Source organism: Nipponia nippon, unplaced genomic scaffold (assembly GCF_047370975.1).
Source record: "Nipponia nippon isolate SJK-2023a ecotype South Korea unplaced genomic scaffold, ASM4737097v1 scaffold_3, whole genome shotgun sequence".
Taxonomy (NCBI): Eukaryota; Metazoa; Chordata; class Aves; order Pelecaniformes; family Threskiornithidae; genus Nipponia; species Nipponia nippon.
In genome coordinates, this window is record NW_028262347.1 from 8,770,977 (window position 1) to 8,798,416 (window position 27,440).

At 49.1% G+C, this 27,440-nt stretch overlaps 2 protein-coding genes and 1 long non-coding RNA gene across 6 annotated transcripts in view; 1 reads left to right on the plus strand and 2 right to left on the minus strand.

Moving 5' to 3' along the window:
* Window positions 1-4,840: 4,840 nt before the first annotated feature.
* On the minus strand, window positions 4,841-11,463 carry LOC148054496 (uncharacterized). The gene is made up of 2 exons (XR_015706509.1): window positions 10,292-11,463; window positions 4,841-9,752 (listed from the first exon to the last, which is right to left on the minus strand). It is a non-coding gene; the product is annotated as an uncharacterized LOC148054496 (long non-coding RNA).
* A 1,844-nt stretch (window positions 11,464-13,307) lies between these two features.
* Window positions 13,308-22,691, plus strand: TMEM243 (transmembrane protein 243). Its single transcript, XM_087766599.1, has 4 exons — window positions 13,308-13,461; window positions 19,892-19,942; window positions 20,836-20,940; window positions 22,196-22,691. Exons 1-4 carry the CDS (start codon window positions 13,384-13,386, stop codon window positions 22,316-22,318), a joined length of 357 nt encoding a protein of 118 aa, XP_087622725.1. The 5' UTR covers window positions 13,308-13,383; the 3' UTR covers window positions 22,319-22,691.
* A 2-nt stretch (window positions 22,692-22,693) lies between these two features.
* The window catches only part of DMTF1 (cyclin D binding myb like transcription factor 1), a 30,615-nt gene continuing 25,868 nt past the window's right edge, over window positions 22,694-27,440 (minus strand). For all 4 annotated transcript variants that reach the window (XM_087766597.1, XM_087766595.1, XM_087766596.1 and 1 more), the window contains 2 exons: window positions 24,877-25,024; window positions 22,694-24,053 (listed from right to left, as the gene is read on the minus strand). In XM_087766597.1, coding sequence (XP_087622723.1) covers window positions 23,944-24,053; window positions 24,877-25,024 — 258 coding nt within the window. In that variant the 3' untranslated portion in view covers window positions 22,694-23,943. The remainder of the gene's footprint in view (window positions 24,054-24,876; window positions 25,025-27,440) is intronic.

Genomic DNA, 27,440 nt, shown 5'->3' on the forward strand with positions numbered 1-27,440 from the left:
ACTCCAGTTCATGCTAAACTTAAGGTTACGTAAAACCACTCTCTTTTTTAAAGACCTTAGCTGTGTAACGGCCTTAGCTGCGAAGCCAAAGGGGTTCCTCTCTTTGAAAAGAAACAGGTAGAGGGCTTCTTGCCTGAGTTCATCTGTGATCACAAAATAACAATCTAGTATAAAGACATTTGCTTGAGTTAATTCTTAAAATCACAGAATGCTTTGGGCTGGAAGGGACCTTTAAAGGCCATCTGGTCCAACCCCCCTGCCATGGGCAGGGACATCCACAACCAGATCAGGTTGCTCAGAGCCCCATCCAGCCTGGCCTTGAGTGTTTCCAAGGATGGGGCATCTACCACCGCTCTGGGCAACCCGTTCCAGTGTTTCACCACCCTCATCGTGAAAAATTTCTTCCTTCTATCTAGTCTAAATCTACCCTCTTTTAGTTTAAAACCATCACCCCTTGTCCTGTTGCTACAGGCCCTGATAAAAAGTCTCTCCCCATCTTTCTTGCAGGCCCCCTTTAAGTACTGAAAGGCCGCAATGAGGTCTCCCCGCAGCCTCCTCTTCCCCAGGCTGAACAACCCCAGCTCTCTCAGCCTTTCCTCACAGCAGAGGTGCTCCATCCCTCTGATCATTTCTGTGGCCTCCTCTGGCCCCGCTCCAACAGCTCCATGTCCTTCCCGTGCTGAGGACCCCAGAGCTGGACGCAGGGCTCCAGGTGGGGTCTCACCAGAGCAGAGCAGAGGGGCAGGATCCCCTCCCTCGCCCTGCTGGCCACGCTGCTGGGGATGCAGCCCAGGGTACGGTTGGCTTTCTGGGCTGCGAGAGCACATTGCTGGCTCACGTCCAGCTTTTTGTCTATCAGTACCCCCAAGTCCTTTTCCACGGGGCTGCTCTCAAGGCGTCCATCCCCCCGCCCGCACTGATGCTGGGGGTTGCCCTGACCCAGCTGCCGGAGCCCGCGCTCGGCCCTGTTGAGACACAGGCGGCTCACGCACACCCACTCCTCCCGCCTCAACGCGCCTCCTGCACCGGCTTTGGTATTCGGCCGGGCTCGTGGAGCGTGAAGCTGACACTCGAATATGGACAAGTTCTCCTCTGCTGCCGTTGTGCTGGGTGTAGCTCCTTCAGCCAAAAAAGCTGCCAAAAGAATTTAATGTGTCAGTATTTTCTCTTATTTGATAAATCTGTCACTGAAATGTCTTGTCTGTCACCTCAGTTTTAAGCACGTTGAGAACTGTTCACTTACTTGTGTCTTAATTTAAGGTCGCTAAGTTGTGAAAAAGTATCGGAAGTAAGCAGTCTGGGGAAGCTGTGCTTCATTTTAGGGGTGACACAACAGTTCATATCAAGATAAATAACTTAATTCTGAACGCCGTTACAAAACCTTTTTTTACTGAACTTTAGTAACTTTAAAGAGAGAGAGACAAAATCACATCTCTCCATTTTATCGCTTAGAGATGAAAATACGTGCTATTTTGCTGATGTGAGTCTTAGTAAAAAGCAATTCTGTGAAAATACTTTCCAAGGTAGTTTTCTTATCTGTTGGTATTCCTCTTATCAGGGAATACTGTAATGCTTTCAGCGGCCATTTGCAGCGAAGCGATGATGGCGAGGCTCCCTGTTAGCAAGTGCTACCAGCGGCCCAAGCCTAATGTCCTTAGACTAATTCTAATTCACTCCATGGCTTTGTGCAAGGCAAGAATAAATGCTTTCTCTGCCTGTTGGAGCTCATAAAAGGAGGTAAAACAAACTTTTCCAAGACCTACTTTTCAGGCTTTGTCTTTGACAGCTACAAGTGAAATGGCACGGGTGCAACCTCTCCGAATTCTTCCCGTTATGCTGGGGAAATAAAGGCTGCATTTGTGCATTCTGGGCTGGTTTTCTATGTTTTCAGCCTTTACTTGAATTCATTATGGAGCAGTATTGTCTGAAAGTGATACTACGGTTATTTGATTGCTTTACAGTCACAGCAGCTCAAAGCACCACACAAAAAAATGATATAAGCGTTTTAATTTTCACTTTGGTACCCGAGTGGACAGTTGTCTTTCCAGCTCTGAAGACACTTGAACCTCAACCTTTTGGTTTTCAAACATGGTTCCCTGGTTTCAAGGGGTTGAAAATGATTGACCGGCTTCAAACTGTTTCAAGACAACTTTGTAACTGAACGGCTGTTGATGCCGCTGTTCCTCACGTTGTCCGACACAAGCGAAGTCTGCCTGAGGGCAGCTGGAATGGAGTTGCCTTCTGGTCTTTGCAGGTTCTCTCCCGTTACCCTCGCCCCACTGGATTTATATTTATTTGTAGGAGCTGCATTCTTAGTAGCCTACCTGTGCTGAGCACCCGCTGGCAAGTTGTAATTACTTAATAAAACACATTTTCTTTCTTGTTGCAGTTGAGGCTTTGCATTTACTTCAAGCCTGAAGCTCAGCACGCTCGCAAACAGCATTTGGGAGGGTGACTGGTGACTGGCACACAGGATAGGCAGTGAGATGATGCAGAAGAGGTGGTTAAGAATGGGCTTTAATAAGAGAGGCCAGAGTGCAGGGCTCAGGGGCAGGGCTCCGTCAGGTGAACGTCCTGCCTGACAGCCTGCTCACGCACGTCTGGCCCCTCCATCCTTCCTCCTCACCATCTTCCCATACTTGTTCCACCCCGATCCTTCCTTTTCTGTGCCTGTGGACCTTTCCTATAACATCCCATAGTAAGTTTTGTGCAGTCCCCCAGACGCCCTCAAATATCCCGTAATATTCATGCTAACCACGTTTCCTCCTTCTTATCAGTTACAAAATCGAGGCTGACCCTCTCCAAGGCTGGAATGGTTCTTTTAACGGCCCATCAGTCCGTCCCTGCCAGGCTCTGGCTTCTGTTATTCTCTCTCTCATCACCTGCTCATTAATGTTTGTGTGTCTGTCTGTTTAATTTAGCATTTTCCTCGTTATTTATTATTTCTATGGTACAGAATAGTCCTTAACCAAATAACTTACTGAACCAGATGCTCTCATATTTCCCATGTCCTCACGCCAGCCTCCCCAAGGCAGGCGGCTTGGCTGCCATGTGAAGGATGATGGTGTGTAGAGGCACCTGCTCAGCAGCACCTGGGTCAGGGCAACCCCCGGTACCAATGCAGGCTGGGGGATGAAGGGATTGAGAGCAGCCCTGCCGAGAAGGACTTGGGGGTACTGGTGGACAAAATGCTGGACATGAGCCAGCAATGTGCGCTTGCAGCCCAGAAAGCCAACTTTATCCTGGGCTGCATCCCCAGCAGCGTGGCCAGCAGGGCGAGGGAGGGGATCCTGCCCCTCTGCTCTGCTCTGGTGAGACCCCACCTGGAGCCCTGCGTCCAGCTCTGGGGTCCTCAGTACAAGAAGGACATGGACCTGTTGGAGCGGGGCCAGAGGAGGCCACAGAAATGATCGGAGGGATGGAGCAGCTCTGCTGTGAGGAAAGGCTGAGAGAGCTGGGGTTGTTCAGCCTGGGGAAGAGGAGGCTGCAGGGAGACCTCATTGCGGCCTTTCAGTACTTAAAGGGGGCCTACAAGAAAGATGGGGACAGACTTTTTAGCAAGGTCTGCTGTGACAGAACAAGGGGTGATGGTTTTAAACTAAAAGAGGGTAGATTCAGACTGGATATAAGGAAGAAATTTTTCACGATGAGGGTGGTGAAACACTGGAACGGGTTGCCCAGAGCGGTGGTAGATGCCCCATCCCTGGAAACACTCAAGGCCAGGCTGGATGGGGCTCTGAGCAACCTGATCTGGTTGTAGAAGTCCCTGCCCATGGCAGGGGGGACGGACTAGATGGCCTTTAAAGGTCCCTTCCATCCCAAAGCATTCTGTGATTCTATGACCTCTGTCCTGCCACTGCAGATCTCCAGGCAGGTGGCAGCTCTAAGGAGGTGGAGACAACGGGAAGGGAATGCCTAAAAACAGGAGGAGGAGGACAGGGCAGGGAGGGAAAAAGGACACGTGACTTCAGGGAAGGACGAGCGTGTGTAGGGAGTCAATCACGCAGATGCATCAGCATTTTGCCAGCAATCTTGTACCCACAGAAACCTCCTCCCTTGCTGGCAGTAGCTCAGTTCTTGTTGGCTGGGGAAGTAGGACGCGGTTCCAGAACTCGCTGCAGATGTTCGTCCTGCCTTGGCAGGAGTGCCCGAATGCCTCAGCCAAGGGGAAGGTGTCCTGCTTGGGTGGATAAGCTGCTGGCAGCTGCTTGGTTTTGCAAGGGGGATGGAGGAAAAAGCAGGCGGACTGGAGGCGTGGCAGGTTCTTCATTTTTGCCCAGGGTGTCTGGAGGATGTCAGCTGCGCTGCCCTGGGGAACACGCTTGTGCCAAATGCACGATGTGTTTGAGGAACAGCCAGCGCTGGGATGCAAGCGGGGAAGAGCCAGCAGGTGGGCTGTGGGCGCTAGGAGATAGGTGCTAGGATGTTGTGCGTGGAGAGATGGGCTGGAGCCAGGCACGTGAAATACAGAGACGTGTTGGGCAGCGCTTCTGGAGGAAAGAGCACGGTGGCCCTGCAGATCTGCATCTTTCCATGGCTCTGCTCTGAAGCTACAGACAGCGGAGCTCTTGCTCTGTAGCCCTGTTCTGCGGCTGCGGTGGGTAGAGCCCGCTGGCTCCTGTCCTAACCTCCCCAGCAGATCCATCTTCATCTTCTTCAGAGGGAACTTGAGTCGCAGCCCAGAGGGACCCTGCTTCTCTCCTTCAAAAAGGAGGATGTCTATGTACCAAGGGCTGAAAGATCACTGTTTTGAGGAGACGCTCATTAAAAACATGAAATATCTCTTTGACAGCCTATCACTTACAGCTTTGGTCTCAACAAGGGAGAAAGATCACCACCCTTGCAAGTACAAACACAGAGATTTATTTAAAATGTCATTGGATTAATATTATGTCAGACCAGAGCAATATTTCAACAGAGAAGAAAGATTTATGTATCTGAAGGATGAGTTCAGAAGAGGTGTTTAGAAGAGATTCATTGGTAGTATGTATATTGCAAGCAGATTATTGAGAATGCAAGGCAACAGAAACAGAAGAAATATAAAAGCTTAAGTGTGCTACGAACAGTAAGAAGGCATTAAAATGTCATTGGGAATCTTAGTTCAGGAATAGCTTCTCTGTTATTTACAATTTTACCATTTGCATCCATCAGACAGAAAAAAACTCACCAAATATTCAGAATTCCTGCTTTACTATAGCAGAGCAAAGTAGGAGGACCCATCCACACCAGATGAAATAATGTACCATCTGTAACCGAGGAGGATGTGAAGCATCATCTGCTAAATGTAAACACCTTCGGTTGAGAAGTCCGGGGTACACTCCCAGTCTTAAGACCAGCAGCTCAGGACTCTCTAATTTACTAATTTTTAGATCTTAACAAACTTTGGAAAATTGGAGAGGTGCCAGAGCACTGATGGAGGGTCAACATGATCTGCTACGTAAAAGGAATGATACTAGACTGGGTAAACAGACTCTAATCAGGGGTAAATTAATGAAGTGGTTACACTAGGACTCTGTCAATAAAGAAAAAGGGGTTAGAAAGTGTTTTCCTCTGTGCTCAGCTGATCAGATGCATCTTGTCCGATGTGAAGTATCAGCGATGAGCCACAGGAAAGATGAAGAAATAGGCGCTTCGGAGGTTTTGTTTCTGGAACATCTTATTTTACCGCCTGAGGACCAACACAGTTTCTAACCACTATCATCAGTCTCAGCCCAGAGTTACCTAAATAAAAGCAGTGACCGGTGCTGTGCGAGACCCCGGGACGAGAGGTTCATGCTTCTCATGTGGGATGGAGCCCTCCACCCTCAGCCTCCGTGAAATCCATAAACTTTTAGTAAGATAACAGCTGCCCTGTGCAAACAGGATTTAAATGACTCGCTTTTCAATTCAGAGGCTGTGGCTGCCGCAGGTTTTGAATTGCACAGCCCATGGCGAAGAAAAAGCCCATGGTTGCTGGCAGTGCCAGCTGGAAATATTTCAGCTCAGGAGGCGGCAGTCTGGACTTCAGGCAGGTGCTTTAGTCATCCCGTGGCTAACCACCGTTTGATGGAGCGTGTGCCGTGGGGAGACTCCTTCTCCTGGATGCGCTTGGCTGCCAGGTAGCCTTGAGGTGACTTGGGAAGATGCAGAAGTCACGCAGACCCTCGCTGCTGGTGGGATGACCTCTCCTGGCACGGCAACGCATGCTTGCTGCGGGCGAGGACGGTCTTTCATCTCACCGCTCCGCAGGGAGCATCACAAGATTCCGTATCTCGAGGATGCGGCGGTGCCAAGGGGACCATATGCACATAACGAGGAAGGACAAGGAGGGGGAGATTCTTCTTTTCTGTTCATCCTCCTGTGGCAAGCTTAAATGACAAGATAGAAAACCTGCAAAATCAGGAGGTGGTACTGTTGTTCTTTGTCCTTCTGCGATTTATTAAAAGTAGCATTTTTTTTCCTCTTGAAAATACAGTAACAATGCAGATTTCCCCGTGGTGTTACTGCCACCCTCCCCGGGCAGACAAGTGATGTCTGATTTGCAAACCCAGCAGATGAGAGGGCTGGTTTCGCCGCTCAGCTGGCGCACAGGCTCCGAACACGGAGAGGACGAGAGGACGGGTGTCAGCGCCAGCGTCTTCCCCTGCTCGTCAAAGGGACGTTCTGAAGCAGGCCCACGGGTGCTGCCCCACTTGAAGCCTGCCACCAGCCTGAAAGCAGAGCTGGATGCTGGTAAATTGCGTATCAGAAGCTCAGAAGGGAAATTTTCATGATGTATGCATACATATATATATATTTTAATGAAACATTTCTCTTTTTGAAGATATTTTTTCTCTAAATTTTCTGTCAAATGCTGTGACTCTTTTGGTTGAGATTTTGGGGCATGAAGGAGCAGATGGGAAAGCTTATGTGATACATCAAATAAGATAACATAGAAGAAGGAGAATCTACAATCCTCATGAAACTCAAACTGCTGTCAAACCCAGAGGAGAGTGGAGATTATAATGAATAATTTGGACCACGCATCCCTGACTCTGAACGTTTCAGCTTCTTCATTTGTTCAGTGTCTCACCTGATCTCCAGGAGCTGACCATAAATGTGGAAAAAGCAAAATGAAACAGTTTTGCGGTACCATTTGAAGCCTGCTGCCTGTATTTCCCAGCTGGGAGGGACGCCGGGGCTGAGGCTGGCACTGGATCTGTGAGCTCATGCCTCCCTCTGCTGACTGCCTCCCCCAAACCTCTCCTTGATTGCGAATGATGAAAGGCCATGATGGCTTTCCCCCCTCCTGTTGGGCTCATGTTCCTCTCCATGTCCCGGGCAATGACCCCAAGGTCCAGGGAGCTGGTGGGTCCCTGCTGCTCACCTCAGCCCCAGCCCCGCGGCGCTGGCACTGGTGGCGCCAGCAGTGCCCTGTTCTCCCGCGGGGCATCGGCCCTCTGGCTCCCACTGCCACGGGAGGTCTCCAGCAACGCTAAAATAACACGTGAATCCTTGTTTAAGGGAAAATCTCCAAAGGCTGTAAGGAAGGCACTCAAAGAAAGTTGCTATAAGCCGAGAGAAGCGAGCAAGGAGCTTTGGCTAGATCACTAGACTACAGAGAGAGTATGCTAGAAATATTTTTCTGAATTTTGGTTTTGTTTTTTTTTACTTTGAATATGTCTGTAACACCACTGGGTATCAGTTTAAAAACCTCTCGATCCGTATTGGCAGCTACTAAGTAAAATCAACCATGGCAACTGCAAAACATAAAGGTTTTGTTTTCTCTTCTCTTTTCACACGCAACCTGCAGCAACCCCGTGTCTTTGCAGCAGATGTCCCCCTGGCACGTGCAAAGGCAAGAAATGTACAACCGCAGCGTTGCAGGATTCATTGGAAAAAATCATGCCCCTTGCTCTGGGGTGGAGGAGCAATGCTGAAGTCCTGCCAGGGTTGGGTGACTCTTTCCATAGAGGAGACAAACACAACTCTTCTGGGATGACAGAGAGGAACCTCAGTGTCGTAAACATCTTGGCTGTTTTTATTTCTTCCAGAGCATTGGGAGCTCTTGGATGATTTGTTAAGACGGAGATGAGTTTAAAGTCCATTGTAACAAAGCAAGTTTGTTAATCATGTTCCCTTTGGTCTTAAAACCACGTGAAAACAGCTCCTGGGTCCTCCAGGAATCTGGGGTTGTAGAAGCTTTGTTAGAAAGCAGAAAATCGTATCCTTTCAAAATAAAGCATGCCAAATAGAATAGCCAACGGGCCATCATGCTGGGAGCTGAAGGCTGATTTAATCGTGCAAAAACCAATTACCAGGCTGTAATCCCTAACGGCTGTGTCGGGAAGCTGACATCGCTATGGGGAAGGAGACAGGAGAGCAGTGGCTGCGGTTGCTGGAGCTGCGACTAACATAAATTGCAGCAGAAAGCCAGTGTTAACAAAGAGTTACGGCATAAATTGATGCATTAGGAAACCCAGCGCATTAGATCACTTGAAAGGACACGCAGAGCATCAGAGAGCCGGGCCGGTGAAGAGCTGAAGACAGCATTGCCTGCACAGATGAGTTACTGACCTCCACCTTGGGACTCGAACAGCCAGCTGATGAGTTACGGAGGCAGCAGCATCAATGACAATGATACATAATTAGCCTTGGGATATATTAAAAATTTCATATATGTGCTGAATTAAATCTCTGCCCAGAGTACAGGAAAAACCACATGATGGCCTTTAGAATAAATAAAATATTAGACAGGAGAGAGCATATATCTTTCTATGAGTCTACGGTGCTGATGTTCTGAAGAGGCTCCAAAGCTCTCGGCAATTTATGGGCAAAATCTATTTCTTGGAAGCAATGCCAGGACTATGTTTGAGAAAGGAGAGCTAAAGCTCAGCATGTGAACCTTGGAACTGCTCTAACACTTAGACACAGCCAGCGATGATAAATGTAAAGCACACTAAACGAGAACAAGGGAAGGCAAATTGTGTCCAACCTGAGCAGAACAAACCTTTGCAATGTTAAACCACCTGAGATTTCCTTTTATGTTATTTCCTCTGTTAAAAAGCAGGTTGGTTTTTATTTCAGACCTGAAAAGCGTATGTACTTTTCACTGAGGATTGATGTACTTATTTTAAATTGTAGAAAGAAGTGGGTCAGTGTTATGGGGCATCAAAATCGTGGCAGTCATGGATGCTCTTGTCATGAACTTGATGTCAGCAGCTTGTCTTTATGCTCAGACAATACAGCTTGCTTCAGTTTTTGCAAAAAAAAAAAAAAAAATCTGTATGGAAAAGAGAACAAGTAGCCAAGCAAACGGGGCAAATCATTTTATCATTTGCTCAGTTCCACAGAGGATCCCCTAAGCTTTGAGATGTGGCAGAAAACCAACGGCTCTGTCGTGCGCCCTGTCCTGTGAGGGAGCATCAGCAGAAACGTGGTGTGGAGGCCCTGCGCTCCCACGCTGCATCACCGCCCAACCAAGGAAGATACGGAATATCCATCAGGAAGATTGACAACATTTTCACTGAGGATGAGACGTGTATTTTGAATGCTAACATCAATGTTAAAGTAGGGAGGTCTTTAACCACATGTGCCAAGACTAGGGGCTTGGTCCCATTTTCCAAGGAAGATTTCAGAAGTTTGACGAGCTCTGAAATGTGAGCTCCGTGGATCCAGCACCCTGAGCCACGTGTGTCAGCCTCTTGATGGCAGCAGGGTTTGCTCCTGGAGCTCTGGCTGCAGGAGAGGGACCACACCAAATGCATCCTAGTCCAGGGATGGAGTAGGGTCTGCTGCCAAATTGAAAAATAAATGGAAAAAAAAGTGGAAAAAGGACTTCAGGTTGAAAAGGATGTCTGATTTCCAATGCCAATCCCCTTTCCCCACCTTATACAATTTTTCACAAGTCAATCAAACTCCATCTTTAAAGCAATTTGGTTTTCTGCTCCCCACAGCTCTGCCTGAAAGGTTGTCCTAGAGCCGCTCTCCTTCGATTGCCTGAAATCCCCCAGTCTGAACACAATCCTACAGGTGCATCCTTCATAGCCACTTGCTCTTGTGCCAACATAACCCATTAGCTTAAACCTTTTGTCTCACTCCTGAGCATTTACTCCTTCCCACGCCCTTTATAAAAACCACAGTATCCCTTCCTGGCCTCCCTTTTGCAGGGCTAAACAAGCCACGCGTTTCAGTCCTCTCTTGGAAGACAGGCCCTTGTGCTGATCATCCCCCTGCTGAGCTTCTCCCAAGACCTGTTTCAGAACAAAACAGTCTCTCCTGAGCTTGAGTGATCAAAATGATGAACAGACTCCAGATGGGATCTCGCTGGTACCTGGTACCGTGGCAGAAATTACTCCTTTTTCCTGTAGAAATTCCTCGCCCGGGATCACATCAGCCTGTGCCGCTGTTATACCACGTTGCTTCATGGATATCATATGACCGACACCAAAAGCTTTCTCCTCCTTTTGCATTTCTGATGGAGGAAATCCCAGCTTAGGGAAGAAATTCCTGTTTGTCCCTAAGCGACCCATGAGTCCTGATAGATCCGCACCCCTCTTGCTGCTGTTGTTCCTGTATAGCCTCCAATAATGATCTCTCAGAGAAACTTTTCAATCTTAGCTTGTTCCTTCCCTTCCCTGAGGACAACTGCTACAGAGTTATTCACTCCCAACCTCCGAAGGCTTTCTGTAGCTCGAGAGCACTCGTGTGTCAGGAAGCCACATCCTTCACCCCGTGGGATTTTTTTCCCAGGTGGCTCAAAATGACACGAAGAGTCTCTCCGCTGAGCCCTGGAGACCCTTCTGCACCAAACAGCGAGCGCGGGAGCAAATGCTGGAGGGTTCCAGGAGGTGCTTCTGACTTTCCACCCATTGAAAGCTTGATAATTTTCTAGCCTTGCTTGAATTTAATACTTTTCATCTTTGAAGTTGCGGGTGCTTTGGTCTTCAAGCGCGTTGACCGCAGGAGGCTGAGTGGAGATGAAGTGCACCGGCAGCCCTGTGTACACAGCACCGGCCCCGGCGTCGCTCTTCACCCAAAACGACTGAAATGTTTCGCAAGAAAAGTGAGTGGTTTCACCGGGCTCTTGTTCAAGAGTCGGGGAGCTCCTACGAGCTAAAAGGGCCTAAAGGGGGATGTTGGATGAGCGGGGGTGAGCAGGAATCGACCCCCAACCGAACAACCCCACAGACAATTAATATTTGCAGCTGTTTTTCTTCTTTCTGGTCTTTTTGCCTGCAGATCTGGCCTCTAAACCTTTTCTATCCAGCAAGAAGGAAAGGCCCGTGTTATTTCTACAAAATTCCACTGATATTTAGTGGAATTTGTCTTTCAGGGCAAGAAACCTCCTGGGACGTTGTGGAGAGGTGTGTGGTGGGGCAGAACAGGGTTGGGAGAAACCACGGAGCCAGTCTGAACGACAAAGTAGAATCTGTCCTGGGAGATGGGACATTTAGTGCGTCTTAACTGGTTTGTTTTCATCCTCAAACACACCTGGAGAAATGTTGCAGCTGTGATGGGCTGGGGATATCCAAGAGGAAAGATATTTTGTGAGACCAAGTGATGTAGTTGGAAAAAATAAAATTAATAGAAAATTAAAATTTTTAATAAAATTTAAAATTAATACAAATAAATGTAATGAAAATACATTAAATAAAAATAAAATAAAGAAAAAATAAAATTCCCCCCCCCCCAGGCTTTCTTGCATGCAAACCTGTCTTCAGCAGTGAAAAAGCAGCAGCAAGCTATAAGTGAAGCAGGGGCAGCGCGCGGGATTTTGCTCAGTGAATCTGAGCAAAAACTTTGGCTAACCTAGAGAGCACAAATATTGCACTGCCACCAGTCCCAGCTCCGGGAATAATCACTCCCTTTTATCTAGTGTATGTAGATGACACGTGTAGGTGACTGGAAGGACCGTGTAAGTTCATTTTTCAGCTCTGCCAGTGTCAGATGTATAAAAATAAAATAAAATGAAATAAAATGAAATAAAATGAAAAAAAGAAATACAATGACATGAAATGAAATAAAATTAAATAAAAGAAAATATTATAATATCAAGCAAAATAAAGTAATACAAAATAATGCAAGATAAAGTAATATAAAGTAATAAAAATAAAATAATGTAAAATAATATAAAACAATAAAATAAAATAATGTAAAACAAAGTAATATAAAATAAAATAATAAAAAATAATGTAAAACAAAGTAATATAAAATAAAATAATAAAATCTAAAATAATATAAAATAGTGTAATATAAAATAAAATAATATAAAATAAAGTAAAATAAGCTTAATTTCTCCAAATCACAGTATCGGTGTCAATAACGAGATTTGCTTAAATAACGCGACTTTGTTGGATAACCAGTAAATACAATAAACAACAGCCCGGCGACTTTAACGCCTCTGCACCCCGGGGCCGGGGCTGGCGACTCCGCAGCTGCGGAGCTCCCACGGAGCCGCGTTGCGCCCGCGTATGGCTCGGCACAACCATAGGCACCCGCGCCTGTAGAGCTGCGGATACGCGCACACACACATATCCATACCCATACGCATACCCTACCCATACCCATACCATACCCATACCATATCCATACCATATCCATACCATACCCATACCCATACCATACCCATACCCATACCCATACCATACTCATACCATATCCATACCATACCCATACTATATCCATACCCATACCCATACCATACCCATACCATACCCATACCCATACCCATACCCATACCATACCCATACCATATCCATACCATACCCATACTATATCCATACCCATACCATATCCATACCCATACCATACCCATACCCATACCATATCCATACCATACCCATACCATACCCATACTATATCCATACCCATACCATATCCATACCCATACCATATCCATACCTATACCCATACCATACCCATACCCATACCATACCCATACCCATACCCATACCATATCCATACCTATACCCATACCATACCCATACCATACCCATACCCATACCATACCCATACCCATACCATACCCATAACCATACCCATACCCATACCATATTCATAACTATACCCATACCATACCCATACCATATCCATATCCATACCCATATCCATACCCATACCATACCCATACCATATCCATACCCATACCATACCCATACCACATCCATATCCATACTATACCCATACCATATCCATGCCATACCCATACCATACCCATGCCCGTCTCCGCCCCCCGCTTCCCGCGGCCGTAACGCCCCGAGCGGCCCCGCCGCAGCCCCCCCCGGCGGGGGCGTGGCCGGGGCGTGGGGCGTGGCCGGGCGGCGCCGTGGGGGGGGGGGGGGCGCGGAGCGGCGCGGAACGGCGCGGAGCGGGGGCGCAGGATGAGGGCGCGCCCCCCGCCGGCCGCCCCCGCGCCCCCGCGCCATGGAGGGCTTCGCCGCCCGCGGCTACGGCACCGGCGGGCCGGACAACCGGCCGCTCTTCGGGGAGACCTCGGCCAGGGTAAGGGCTGCGGCGGGGGGCGGGCGGGAAAAACGCTCCCCGAAACCCCCAAACGCCCCCCCCCCCCGACAAAACACCCCCCCAACAAAATAAACCCCAGCAAAGAAATTGCAGCAGCACCCCCCCCCGCCCCCCCCCAGCACAAATGCCCCCTGGTAATGAAGAATCCCTCCCAGCCCCCCCGGGCTCGGGGGACGCACCGGGTACCGCAGGCAGCCTGACAACAGAAAGGAACCTGCCCAAATCCTGCAAACACATGAAAAAAAAAAAAACCAACTATAAAATAAGAAAGCGTATCCCCAGCCCCCCCCCCCCCGCAAACAGCGTCAAAAATCAGGAAAGCAACGACAAAGCTGCCCCCAAAGGAAAAAATCTAGAGAGAGCCCCCCCCCCCGATTCCAAAAGAAACCCCTCAAATTGCCAGAATTATAAAACAACCAACCAACCAAAACCAAACCCCTCCTGATCAGTGGCCCAAAATAAAACAAAAATAATCCATCAAAAACACCCCAAAACAAACACCCCCCAAATTAAAAAAAACCCAAACACATCCCCAGGGCAAGAACCTTTTCCCAAATAAAAAAGAAACTCCCCACCTCCTCCCCCCCCCCCCAAGAAATAAACTTCCAAACCCCCAAAGCTTCCCCAGGTCCCTGGAGGAGCAGGGGCTTGGGGGACCCCCTGCAGGGGTGCGGGCACCGGCAGGGGGGTCACCCCGGCCAGGCTGCCCCGTCCGGGTGCGTGTGGCCCTGCAGCCCCCCAAAGCGGGGCCCAGGGCTGCAGCACCCCAAGCTGCATCTCACCAGTTTTTTGGGGGGGAGTCTTTGCTTTGCTGGGGATGGGGGGGGCTGCTTTCGGTGTCCTCCTGGTAATTAATTTATTTTTCCTCGGGGGGTGCGCGGCGGCGGCTGACGTGCGGCGGTGCCGACTCTTCAGGTGTCAATCCCCCGTAAGCCGCTCAGCTTTCGGCACTGCGTTGGGTCGGTGTCTGCTTCGGGGGGCTGCACTGGGGAGGGGGCTCCCTGGAGCACTGCCCGGCATCCAGATCCCTCGGGAATGGTGATAACCGGCGGTGCACAGCCGCTTCCAGCGGGGTGACGGTGGTTCGTGGCTTGGCGTTTGTCCCCTGTTTGGAGAGGTTACCCATCTCTGTGCGCCTGGGTGTGGAGGGCCGCAGGCTGAAATTGCGCTAAGTTATTCACAAAAGTGTATAAAATGCATCATCCCTCCCCCCAAATACTTGGAAATGCTGCTAAAATGATGTTTAATAAATATAAATAAAGTGATGCCAGCCAGATCTTGGGGGGGAAAGCAGAATGATGTGGGATGGGAGGAGGGCAGGTGGGACCTTGCAGAGGACGGATGGACGGGGGGACGGGGCTGCCCCGCCAGCGGGTGCCAGCCCCGGTGGGAAGCGCTGGAGGCGAGGGGACCTCCACCACCGTGCCCTGCGCAGGGTCGCCATGCCTGGTCCTTGGCCGGGGATTGTGGGAAGCTTCCAGGGATGGGGACTTCTGGGGACCGGGATGTGCCGTCGGAGCTGGGCAGTGATCCCAGCAGGCAAATCCCAAACTTCCCAGCTCAGGTTAAGCCTTCGGACCTCCCGTCTCTTTCTGTTTGCGGCTCCACTTGCAAAGGAGAGTGGTAAATAATAAACAGGGGAGGCTAATTCCAGTTCCTGGGCTCAAACAGGGATCCAGGGTCCTGCACATCACCCCCTGCCTATCTCCTGTGGCCCCGCTGGCTGTTTTTGGAATGGGACGGGCAGCGGCTGATGGCCTCTCGCTGCTGCACCCGTGTCCGACGGACAAGGGATCGCTGTGCTGGCCTGGGGTGGTTTCCTCCGTGATTCACTGGCGTTGCTTAGAGACAGACGCTGGTGAGGTCCGGAGCTGGAAATGTTCCGTCTCGGAAATGGTGAAGCTAAACTTTGCCTTAAAATGGGAGCAGGTCCACTGGGAGAAGCACATCTGCCCGTGTCCTGGCTCTGCTTTTGGGTCTCTGCAAGTGATGGCTGGTGCTGGCAAACCGGGACCTCTGCTCGGGAGGGGCGGGGGCAGTGCTCGTGCCCCAGGGAGGCCTGCACCCAGATCAGGGGTCTTGCACTGTTGCCAGCAGTTGGAGATGGATGTGGAGATGGAGATCCCCTCTTCTTCCCTTCTTATGCTCTCCTGGTCTCCAAGCCGGTGGCTTTGGGGCTAAAGCCAGGCTGTGGGGACAAGGGAGGTGGGCAGCATCATTGGTCTCCTTCTCTTGCTGTGGTCCAGCTGCTCCTGCCAAGCTTGCCCTCCCGTGTCGGCTGCCGAGCAGAGGCTGGGGGCAAGCTGGTACCAAAAAGGTCTCTGGTGGGAAGGGAGAGTGTAGCAAGACGATGCTGATGAATGCCAAGCGCTGTGGATTCAGCTGTGGCTACTAGGGATGCGGCACTGGCAGCGATCGGGTATGAGACGATGCACAGCAAAGGCAGGAGCGGTAAGGTGAGAGAGGAGACAGCATCGCGGATGCAGGACTTCTGGGGAAAGAAGTTGGAAGTAGAAGCTGCTTGGGTTCCTGCGTGACGGGAGCATTTAAATGTAAGCGGGTGGGTGTTAATGGCTGCAGGCTGGAAGCAGAAGGCAGTAAAAAGAGAGACTGAGCCTCCGAGATGGGAATGAGGAGCTGCTGGGGCACAACAGCATTTCCCCACGTCTTGGAGCGGGAGTGTGGCCAGCGCGGTCCCGAGCACAGCTCCTCTCGTGTATAACATACGCTGTCTGCTATTCCACGGAGTTTAATGTGGCATAGATTAAGGTATCCCCTATGGCTGCAGTGGGCTGGCATCTTGCCGCGGTTGCTGCTGACCATCTGGACTTGTTGATGTAAGGCATAAAAATGGTTTTTCCGCCACCCTCCAGGGGACCAGCCCGTTCCCCCGTCCTGGCCAAGCCTCTGCCGGGAGCTTGTTCCCCGCGGGCTCAGCCTGCAAGCCGCTGTCTTGCAGGATGCAAGGTGCTGAGCTGGAACGGGGTAAAGAGCAAAGCTCTCGCTTTTTTTTGTCGCACAGTGGTGCGGATACACCCTCAGTCCTGCCTCGGTTTCCCTGTTGCTCAGAGTAACCCTGACCTAGATCCTGAAGGATCCAGGCTTGTGCCCTCCTGCTTTGCGAGGGCTTGGTGCTTCCTGACCTCGTCTCCCTTGCCCAGAGGCAGCTGGAGGGAGACCTCTGCACCGCAGCAGCTCCCTGGGGCCAGCCTGGTGCCTCCAGCCCCTGCAACACCCTCCCCGGAGCAGGGGGAGAGGGCAGAAACCCTCCCGTTTCAAAATGCAGCTTGTGCAACGCAGAAACATGGAATTCATTGCCTGTCTGGCGAACAGCTCGCTATGTCTCGGCTGTTGGCTGGCTGAACGGGGACCCCCATCAGCGCATCGCACGCTGCCGTTGGTGTCCGTGTGTGAGCGCCCTGAGCCGCTGCAGGTGACCTCCAGCAGCCTGCACACTCACTGTTTTAATGTGCACGCTGCTTTTTTTTTGTCTTTTTACTCTAGCAGCTACCATAATACATAGTGATGCCGGAGAAAAATCCTCCCTAAATCAGCTGCGCTGGTTGCAAGAGCTGGCTGTGCCAGCGGGGTGACACGGTTTGTAGGACACACGGCTCGTCATGGCCTGTTTCTGCGTGCCTGGTATCAACGAGTGTCTGCGCGCTCGGGACATGGCGTGGAGGTGAAAGGCTCCGTCATCCCCAATCCCTTTAGCCGTCTTGGCCTCTGCTTGTGTATTTTTAACCTTTTTGCTGTGCTAAGCTGCCTGGGGCTGAAGTGTCAGCGGGCACCGGGGAATACAGCCTCTTGCCACTTTGCCAAGCCTGGGATTTCAGGATCAGTGGCTCTAATCCCCGGATCCTGAAATACCTTCTTCTGCCGGTGGCGCATTTGGAAAATTTTAGCGACTGTGGGTTTCAGCACAGGGAAGGGGATGCCCCGACCCGCAGGGACTGGCTGCCACCTGGCAATGCCACTACGCTGCCGGCATCCGTACCCGATCCGGCGGTCACCGTGATGTCCATCACTCGGCAGCGTGGGAGGAGAGGTCCCCGTGCCAGCGGGATGCTCTCTCCCGCACCCTGTAAAACAGGCAGAGAAATACTCCGCGGTCACCGCCGAGCCTGACCCCCTCATTTTCTGCCAGCAGACCACTCTCTGTCCAGGCAAAACAGGTGAATTCTCCCCGTCTTAAAATTGCCACCCTCTGAGTCTCTAGTTAATTGGGAGAAACCTAAACATGGCTGAGTTTCTGGATGGTGTATCCTGTCTGTACGTATGCAACCGTGTGTCCGTCCCTCCGAGCCTCTCTGCGGAGAGCTGGCTGTGACAGTGTGCTCGCTGGGCTAGCTGTACGGCTGCTCTGCAGCGGGCTCCTCGGCTTTCCCTCCCCTTCCTCTGCTCTTCAGAACCCATCTCCCCACAGCACAAAGGGAGAAGGGATCCAGCTGCTCACCTCCTGTCACCCCTTTTGTCCCTGGGGAGCTAGGCCCGAATGCAAACTCCAGTCCCCCTCCGTAAAATCGCCTTGGTGGGCTCAGCCGGCTCTGCAGGGCGAGGGCAGAGTAAAACCACTGTCCTCTCCTGATATCGGAGTTGCTTTTGGGGGTAACGACCCCTCCGCATACCGTCTAGATTGAAGTTACCTTTCAGTTCTGTAATTAATTTGTTTTAGCTTAGGTGGAGGAGCCCAGCTGAGCTGTCGCGATATGCTCTCGTGGAGGTAGCGTGCTTGCATTTCACCCTGCTGCTTTTGTTATTTGCCCGGAGTTATTTCCTCTTAGCTCATTTTTGGGGTCGGTGGTGGGTACCTCGTAGATGGCTCCCAGAGGCTGCTGTTGTGTGGCCGATGCCGTGTGCGGAAGCACCGGTGAGGAGAAGGGGTTTGCGCCTGGCTGGCGAGGACCTTGCGCAGGGGGTGTTGGTGACCATTTCCTACGGAGGTGGGTCACTTCCCGCGGCGGCAGCCGCCACCGTGCCCCCATGGCTTGGGGCCTCCGAGCTGTAGGAACATAAATGGTCTGGTTTTACGTAGAGGAGCTGGGGACTATAGGAGAGGCTTTAAAGAGTCTGCTTGCTGTGGTCCTTTCCTAGGCATCCGCCTGTTACTCAACTGCAAGCTCAGGCACCCAAGCTCCACCAAGCCTTAGGTCAGGGCTGGTGCTCTTATGCAAGAGCATGCTTTGCTCTCTGCCTCCTCCTCTGCCCGCTGCTTTCACCTCCTGCCCCGCTGCTGCCATGCATTACTTCTTCATGTCCTGGGGCTTCTCCTGCTACAAGTCGTCTTCCAAAATGTAACGCTAGGAGGGAAGAAGAGTGCAAGACTAGGTGGAGGGAAACCTGGGTTGCCCTGCCTGCTGGCTGGGGTGTTTTGGGCAAGATGCTTTCACTGCTTGAACTCTTTTCTCACTTTCCATTAACCGTACCTATTTAATGACTCTCAGTATAATTAATTGAAGTTCTGGGCTTTTTCTCTCTGCACGTCTTTTCTGCTGTAGCTGTTCTTCTAGCATTTTATTTGGGGAGCCAGCCGTCTGGGGTGTTACACCTGACTGCGTCCAGCCAGTCCGACTTTGGCGATACATGTTTGTATTCGGAGCAGCACCATGAAGAAAGGGAGGAGGCCGGTAACCCGGCAGGGATGGGAATGTTCTCCTTTTGCATCAAGTCGTTTCTTACTCTAACGAGCGCGTCAGTACGGGGTCCTGCCCTGGGTGCTCCTCTGAGCCCGCCGTCACGCAGCCTGGTGTCACTGCTGGTCCGTGCCCTGATGCCACCTGGGGTGGGACTGCGGTGCTGACACCGTGGGAGACCTCTCCCCAGGTGCAAAAAGGTTGTCTCCTCCCAGCCGACAGTTTTATACTGATGGGGAGCAGCAGAAAGAAGTGTGTGGGGGGAATATCTGTCCGTCCAAGCAGGGCCACCCTGAGGTGTGTTCAGGTCTGCTGGTGTTAAGGGGGATCATTTGGGGTGCGGGGAACACTTCACCTCCTTGCCAGCAGCCCACAAAGACACTACCAAACCATTAATTCTCAGACACTGAGGCTAAAATAAGCTTTTTCTGACAACCTCTGTCTATGCACTCCCACTTTTTAAAAATTCTTAAGAAGGATTTGCACAACTGCAATTGCTTCGGATGTAGTGAAGAAGCCAGTTGCGAATGAGCAAACCTGCTGCACGAGGACTTGGCCAGTAGAACCTCTCTGAGGTCCATGGAGTCGGAGGAAGGGAAACCTTCCTGCGTGGCAGAGCTGACCAGGGAGCCTCGATGGTGCTGCTGGTGTGCTGGGGGTAACGTGGGTCCTGGCTGATGCGATGCTCTCGATGTTGTCGGTTACCGGTCTGTTTTATGTGGGTTTTTGTTTCTTTTTGGCAAGGCGTGCGTGTAACTGTCCTCTCTTTTCTTCAGGACAGAGTCATCAATCTAGTTGTTGGCGGCTTAACGTCCTTGCTGCTTGTAGTAAGTATCCTCCACCCCACCCCACCCCATCCCGTGTTTCGTGCTCCCTTAGGGGATGGGGTGAAAACCAGAGTTCCTCCCCAAAACAGGCGGCAAAGCTTCACCGACCAAACAGGCTGTAGTTTGGGGCCCGGGCAGGCCCTTTGGGGTGCATCTGTCTTTTGAAGATCTTTGACAACAGGAGAAGGAGAATACCTTTCTTCAAGCCATGGTTTAAGATCTGGCTGTGCAATAAAAAGCCCCAGGTCTATGGGCGGATTGTCCATCCCGGCTGAACGAGAGGCTGGGAGAGATGACAAAGTGACCCAGGAGAATGTGTTTGCTTCCCTTTATTTCCTTCTATTTATGATTTATTGCCCTCTATTTATGGCTTACCGGAGTTTTTCCAAAGTTTGTCACTTTGACTCGAGCTATGCTTTCCCCAAGCTTTAAAGACACACCCAACGCCATCGCGACTGGGGAGCATCAGTTCTGCGGTCCGTGGCGGCAGCACCGTTTGTGAGCCGAGGTGCTGGGAGGCGTCAGGGAGAGCCAAGGTGCCAGCTGGCGGAAAGCTTGGCTGAAGAGATGCTCCCGCGCCGGCAGCGTGCACCCCCGTGCCTGCTGGCTTTGAGGGTACTTGGAGGATGGTTTCCAGCAACAAGCCAGAGTAGCAAAGTTTTCATCATTATTTTTTTCACCCCTCTAAGCCCGCAGTTGCATCAAAGTGATTTTCCTCCAGAATTTTACATTTCCCTCCAGCTCTTCATGGGGTGGGAGTTAAAGAGCAGGGAGGGGCGTGCAGCCCTGGATGCGAGCGCTGCGGTACGCCAGCCGTCGGGGCGAGCCCCTTCTCCTCGCCACTCTGACGGCAGGCGAGAGCAAAGTCTTCATCTCTGTTTTCCTCCATACAGGTCACTCTGATCAGTGCTTTTGTCTTCCCGCAACTACCTCCAAAACCTGTGAATATATTTTTTGCTTTCTGCATCTCCTTGTGTTGCATTTCTGCTGGCATACTTGTAAGTACCGCCACGTTTGCCGTGCAAGCTTTTGAGTCTATGACCGAGGATAAAATCTGAATAAAAACTGCTTTACGCGGTGCCGCCTTCTTTTTTACACTCTCCCAGAAAAGCTTTCCTGCCTCCATAGAACAAGTTGACAGTGCAGGAGTGGTAAGCAGTTTTGTATTTACGGCAGAGTAAGCGTGTGAACTAAGCCAACTTCTGCAGACCAGCTGCTGTGCAAGACTTGTCACCTCTATGACAATGCCCCCTGTAGCTGCCAGTGGAGACAAAGTAGGAAACCGGAGAGCAGAGCAGTGAGATGGGAACGCAGAGATGGATTGTGCTGCAGGAGACTAGGGGTAGAGCAAAACACTTGAACTCCAAGCGGTGGGGCCAGCCAGGCACTTGCAGAAGTCGGTGACCTTTCAGCACAGGGGCTGAGTTACAGTGGCAGGAACCTACAGCAGGTGGCATTTCAGTGGGGTTGTGGCAGAGGTTCCTCTACTCAACAGTTGCGGCATCCCAGAGCGTTAGTCCCAAGCATTGGTCCCAAGCGTTGGCAAAGGGAAGTGGCAGGTCAGAGTTCATAGAATGGTTTGGGTTGGAAGGGACCTTCAAATATCATCTAGTCCAACACCTTGCCGTGGGCAGGGACATCAGTGGCTCCTTCCTCTGCTGCAGTCATACTTGGAGCGTTCTCCTTCTTCCAGTTGTGACCTGGAACGGTCACGGGCCTGAGCTCCTGCCCCGCGCTGCTGGGTAACATGGGAAGGTGCTCTGCATTGCCTGGTACCAGCTTCTGGTTCTACAGCTGGTAGCCACGACTCTGCCCAAGACAGATTGTGTAGTGCAAAACCTGACGTTTGTCCTCATCGACTGGAGTGTAGCTGGTTTTGAGTGTTTAAAAAACCAACCCAACCAACCCACCCACCCTCTTCAACAAAGCTGACAAGACAACCCATGTCTTCAGAGCTAACCTGCACCCTAGTTTCACAAAGAGCCTGGTTTTGGGGAGAAGCACCTTACCAAATTCTTGTTTGTGTATTCCACAAGCATGCTAAGAAAACATAAGTGGTATTTCTTAATTGTTAAGAAAATTAGCTGGACTCTACACAGAGTCTTCTCTAGTCAGATGAAGCTGGGTTGTTTTACAGAAAAAACCAAACAAAACTAAACCCAACTTCTAGAAGTTACCAGTTCAGTTACTATAGAAATTTTCCTCAGAAGTACCTGGTATTTTTCAGTAATACAAGCTCCTTCTCTCTTCTAGATCTACTGGTATCGGCAAGGAGACCTGGAACCTAAATTCAGGAACCTAATTTACTACATTTTATTTTCTATCGTCATGTTATGTATATGTGCCAACCTGTACTTCCATGAAGTGGGTAAATGATGGACATTGGGAATGCCCAGCAATGATGCCACTGTGTCAGACTGCTTTCAGCTCAGCCCGAGACACTGAAGTGAGGACAATCAGCCTGAGAGGAAAGAAGTGGGTTGTGCGGGGATAAATCAGTACATGATTTTCATGTAAATGTATATGTAATGTCCCTCTTGTTGGGGAGAATTATTGCTCTAAGACGTGACATTCTGCTTTTTTTTGAAGAGCTACTGTTGCACTTAATGAACATCCCAGTTGTACTGATGTTTCAGAATGGCACAAGCTTTTTCATTTTGGAAAAAACTGCATTTTTTTATTACTGTACAAATAAACTGCAGCATTGCAAGGATCTGTAGCAGTATAAATAAATGGCATCTTACAGTTACGTAAGACAAATACTCTTTATTTCATTTAAACTGAATATACAATTATTTCTGTTCCCTAGGCAACCATTTGAAACTACAACTTATTTTTCACATTAACAAAACCACAGACTGAAAAAGACCAACTCTTGATTATGAAGAGCTAATTACAGAAATAAATAAAATAATTTATACATGAGTCTTTAGTTTCTACAGCTTTTTCTCTCGATCCCTAGCTAACAGGCTGCTGCTCAGCCTAGTGTCTGTTTCAAACCCTTGAACGTAGGAATTAATTGGTTTCCTTTGCCTCGGGGCCCTATGCCCAAATTCTCACAGAGTTATTTCTCCAAGACTTTGCCACCTCCACACCACCACCCCATCTACTAACCTGCTGCATAAATCACCTCTGGAGAGGTGGCTGGTAGTGTCATGTAAACAGCGAGAGAGAAAAATGTTCCAGCCTACTCACAACAATCCTCAAAGAAATTACAAGCTTGCGGAGGGAGGCTGGTGGGTCCCAGTAGCTTCCCTTTCTCATAGCCCTTCCCTTTTTATTCAGCTTGCTGTAGTGATGAAGGAAAAGAAAAAAAAAAAAAAGATTTTCCACAAGTGATCTTTCTGAGCTCTGTCCGTTGCCAGCAACGGACTCCTCAGGAACAAGCAGACCAGGCAAGTCCCATAAGCATCTGTCTTCTTCCTATGCCGTGGACGTACTGACAAGCCAGATGAGATGGGAATACAGACCATTTCTTCATGATGCTGCCCATGCTCCCTGAAGTCTTTGATGGAAAACATTTCTTCCTGAAAAGTAACAGTCTCTTACTCCATGTATTACAAGAGTCAGTAAGTGCAGAAATCCTCACCCATTCTTCATGAAACATGTGCAAACTAATTCTTGCTGTGGCACTAAGAGGCTACAGTCTACAATCCTTGACTTCTGTCCAGTTTTCCAGATGTGCAGTTCAGCACACCAGTAACAAGTCAGATCAGAATTGACCACGTGGATCCTAGCAGTGAGCACTGCCACAAAGGTTCTTTAAAACACTGAAACACCTCGGCTGAGATGTAGTACATCAGGCTTCGGCTGGCTGCTCTGTAACCCTTTACAAATGAGGTAAATAGCCTGAGCAGAGAAAGTGCACTGTAGTCGTTTCAAACTGGAAGTTTCTGTTTAAAGACACGGACTGACTGCTTTCTTTGGAAATGTGGCACAGGGTAGTAACTAATTTCACAATGCAAACACGGTCAATAGAAAATGGACACGAGTACAGCTTCTCAGTGACAGCTCACTAAATCTTCAACATCCTTTGAATCTTCTGAGTCAGGACTGCCCAATGATGAGCCAATAATGTGTGACCCATCTCCGTGATGCTGTAGGATAGGATCTGTCAAGAGACACAGTACATTAGAACTGTTATTTACTGTGCCATTATAACAAGATATAAAATACACTTAGGAGACAGAAAATGCAGTCTGGAATTTTAACCAATTTTAAGCAATGTTGCTCAAACCAGGCAGTTCTCCATTTCTAGTTTCAAGGTAAGCTATGACTAATACGGATGCAACCGGTGTGACTCACATTTGGATTCATCAGGTATTACTGTATCAGGGCTAGTGCTGACCCTCTGATGGCTCTGCAAGGAGATCCTTCCTCTGGAAAGCAGTATTTGTTAGGTGCAGCAGTGGGAGAACATACCTGTGCTGCTTCCAAGTCTGAGATGACTCTTGGCATTGGGAAGCGTGGCACAAGCCAGCAAGCCCTTCCAGGTGAGTGCTGTGCAAACACACCCCCAAACAGCCCAGCCCCTCACCATGAGAGGCATCAAGTGCAGTTCTGATGCCTCTGGTCTTCTCTCAAATAAGAAACAAATTTCATTCAAGCACCAGGCATGAAGAAATGCACACTAAAGAAAGAGTTACTTATTAGCCTATGTGTACTAATTCAAGGCTCAAGGATGATGAAAACAGCTCAGCAAGCGATGAAGCAGCTGCTGTTCTAATGCTTTCCCACAGGGTTAAGTGAGACTTTCTTCCACTTCTACTGCTATCAGTTGGGTAACCAACTTGCTTAGTTTCACAGCAATGACATGGAAAATTACTTAAGAGAAAGCAAGGATCTATAAAGCGTTGTTTACAGGAACTCAAGAGTGCCATACTGTTTTAACGAATCCTAGCTCCAGCATCAACCATATGAAGGGACTGTCATACCTGTTAGAGTTGTCAGGGGCAAGACTGATTCGCTATCTATATCATCCGTTGTCTGGATAAAACCATGGGAAGAAGGAACAATAAGCACAGTCTCATCATCTATTGTAGGCTGATCAACTTGTTCTTCTATCGTTGGAGAACCCAGGTCCTGCACAACACAGAAGAACAGGACATGAGAGCGTGCTGGTAGCATAAACGGAAAAACCTGCTTTGCTCAGCCACACTCCATAGTAAGCAACAGACTCCCTGGGTGAATTTTATGTCATTAAATTGAAATGTCAGCATCTGAGCTAGTTTAGTTCAGCATTTACAGGGCATGTTTCATCCTAGTGCAGGCATCTAAAAACAAGATGAGAAGAATTCTACCCTGTGAGCAGTATGAGGGCAGGAGGAGAGGAAAAGAGAGACTGCAAGGTGGTGATAAAATGTTCTCTTGTAAGTCAAATGTATTGTCTATAAAGAGGAATAATTAAGCTTTTCTGCTACTTGCTGTCTAGATGTTCTGATACCGAAGCAATACCTTTGTAGTACTTACCAGCTCCACAAATGCAATAGCTTTACCTGAACTTAATACCTACTTTCACAACTTCTACTTCTGTGTCAAGTTTTAACTACTGAACACAGAGCTCAGAAGACCCATTTTAATTGCTGCGCCTTGCTTGCCCTGTCACTCGCTGACTGTAGGTTGGCTCCAAACTTTTTCAGCTGCATCTCATTAAATCAAAAAATTGGCAACACACTGATTCTTTCCAGGTACAAGTTGTCAATACCCCTGCTCTCTTCCAGTCCTGTAATAGCTGCTGCTGCTGCCTCTTCCCTGGCTCTTGGAGCACTGGAATGGCAGGAATACATCTGGCTTACTCAGTGTCACATCACACTCCAGCAGACTCCTGGTTCTGCAAATGCAGTGAAAAGACACCCTAGGTAGTGCTGCCAGAATAAGCAGAGCTATTTGGATTCTATTTTTTGTGTGTAATGTGTAAGGTTTGTTCAAGCTTCAGGAATCACTGATGCAGAATGCTAGCAAATGTGGCTGGCAGAATGGAAGGTACTTGGATTTATCACTGTTTTCAGAGGGAGCAGGAAATGTTTGGGAGAGGTTACAGCCCTCTCCGTTCAAAAAAATCCTGAAGTTCCTCCATCTAGTTACAGCAAAAACTTATTTTCCAACAGTTTCACAATGTTTTTGCAAAGGGAACTGCCTGAAAAGCCCTTCCCTGGTTCTGCTGAAGAGGAGCTGACTACCTGTGCTGCAACTGAGTGAATTAGACTTGGTCCAGATGTGTACCCATTCATGCAAAGCACAGTATGCCTGACCTGCAAAAGCAGCTTTCTGCAGAGAGCACAGCTGAACCTGCCCACGGTAACCTGCCCACGATAAACAGTACGTCGCAAGGCTTGAAACTGGGAAAAGGAGGCGTGAAAAACTGAAGAAGCCACTGTGGCACATGGGCACCTTTCCCAGCCAGAAATAATAAAACCCTGCAGCATGACTGCCTGCTTCCCACTACCCACACCCACAGTCACAATACAATACTGGAAAGCGCATAGAAATAACAGACTTAAAGAAAGCAAAATTTAGGCATGTCTTTCTAGAGTAACTTTTCACTTAGAATCACTCACAGACAGTTCACTGTTTCATAAAATTTAAATACACATGTCAAACTTGAATCTGACTAGAAGTGTAAGGCAAATCAGAATCACAAATTCAGTCTGTTTTTCTGTATAGAAAAAAGTTTAGTACCTCTTTATATCCTGCTAGCCATAAGCAATTTCTATAAAGTTTAATTAGGAACTAGGTTTATAGCAAGTTTACTAATTCTACCTTGAGAAGCTGAAATTTTCAACTGAAAGTAGAAAGCTGATGGGCTGCCTCAACTGTTGAGAATCTTATCACAACTATGTCAACCATGAGACAAGAAAGAGGAAAATGGAAGAATAATCCCCAGCTTCGGATGTATTCAGGACTCAAACGCTTCTGTAGCAGCAGACTGTTGAGATGTACAAAGATCCTCCTCTTGGCAACAGCATAATGGATGTGCAGTGTCTATTACAAACCTCTTCAAAGACAAAGCCTAACAAAGTCAAAGCACATCAACGGATTTTCAAGACTGATAAAAAGAGAATTACAGCAACTGTAGAGCACAGTGTTTTAGAGAACAGGATGGGCTATTTGAATCTAACTCATCTCTTTCCACAGTCTAACCTAATCAAGCTTCTAAGGAAAGAGGTATTTTCTACCCACCAGGTAGTATCTTCTTTTTAGCATCTCTGTTTTCCTTGACTTAATTATTATCATAGTTCCAGCAACTGAAAGATGGAGGAATTTAGTATAAACAATCCAAATGCCTGAAATCATTTGGATGAACTAATTTCTGCATCTCAGCTGTTGGAGCTGAATAAAACTGAGACCAGAGAGAGAAATACTCTACATCACCCCCCTTGCTCAGCAGCCTATCTACCTGTAAAGTATGTGTGCTGGACAATTAACAGCCTAGTTTAAAGCAACAGCATCACATAATAACCACATGAAGGCAACTGTTTGGTGCCACTAATATTCCTGC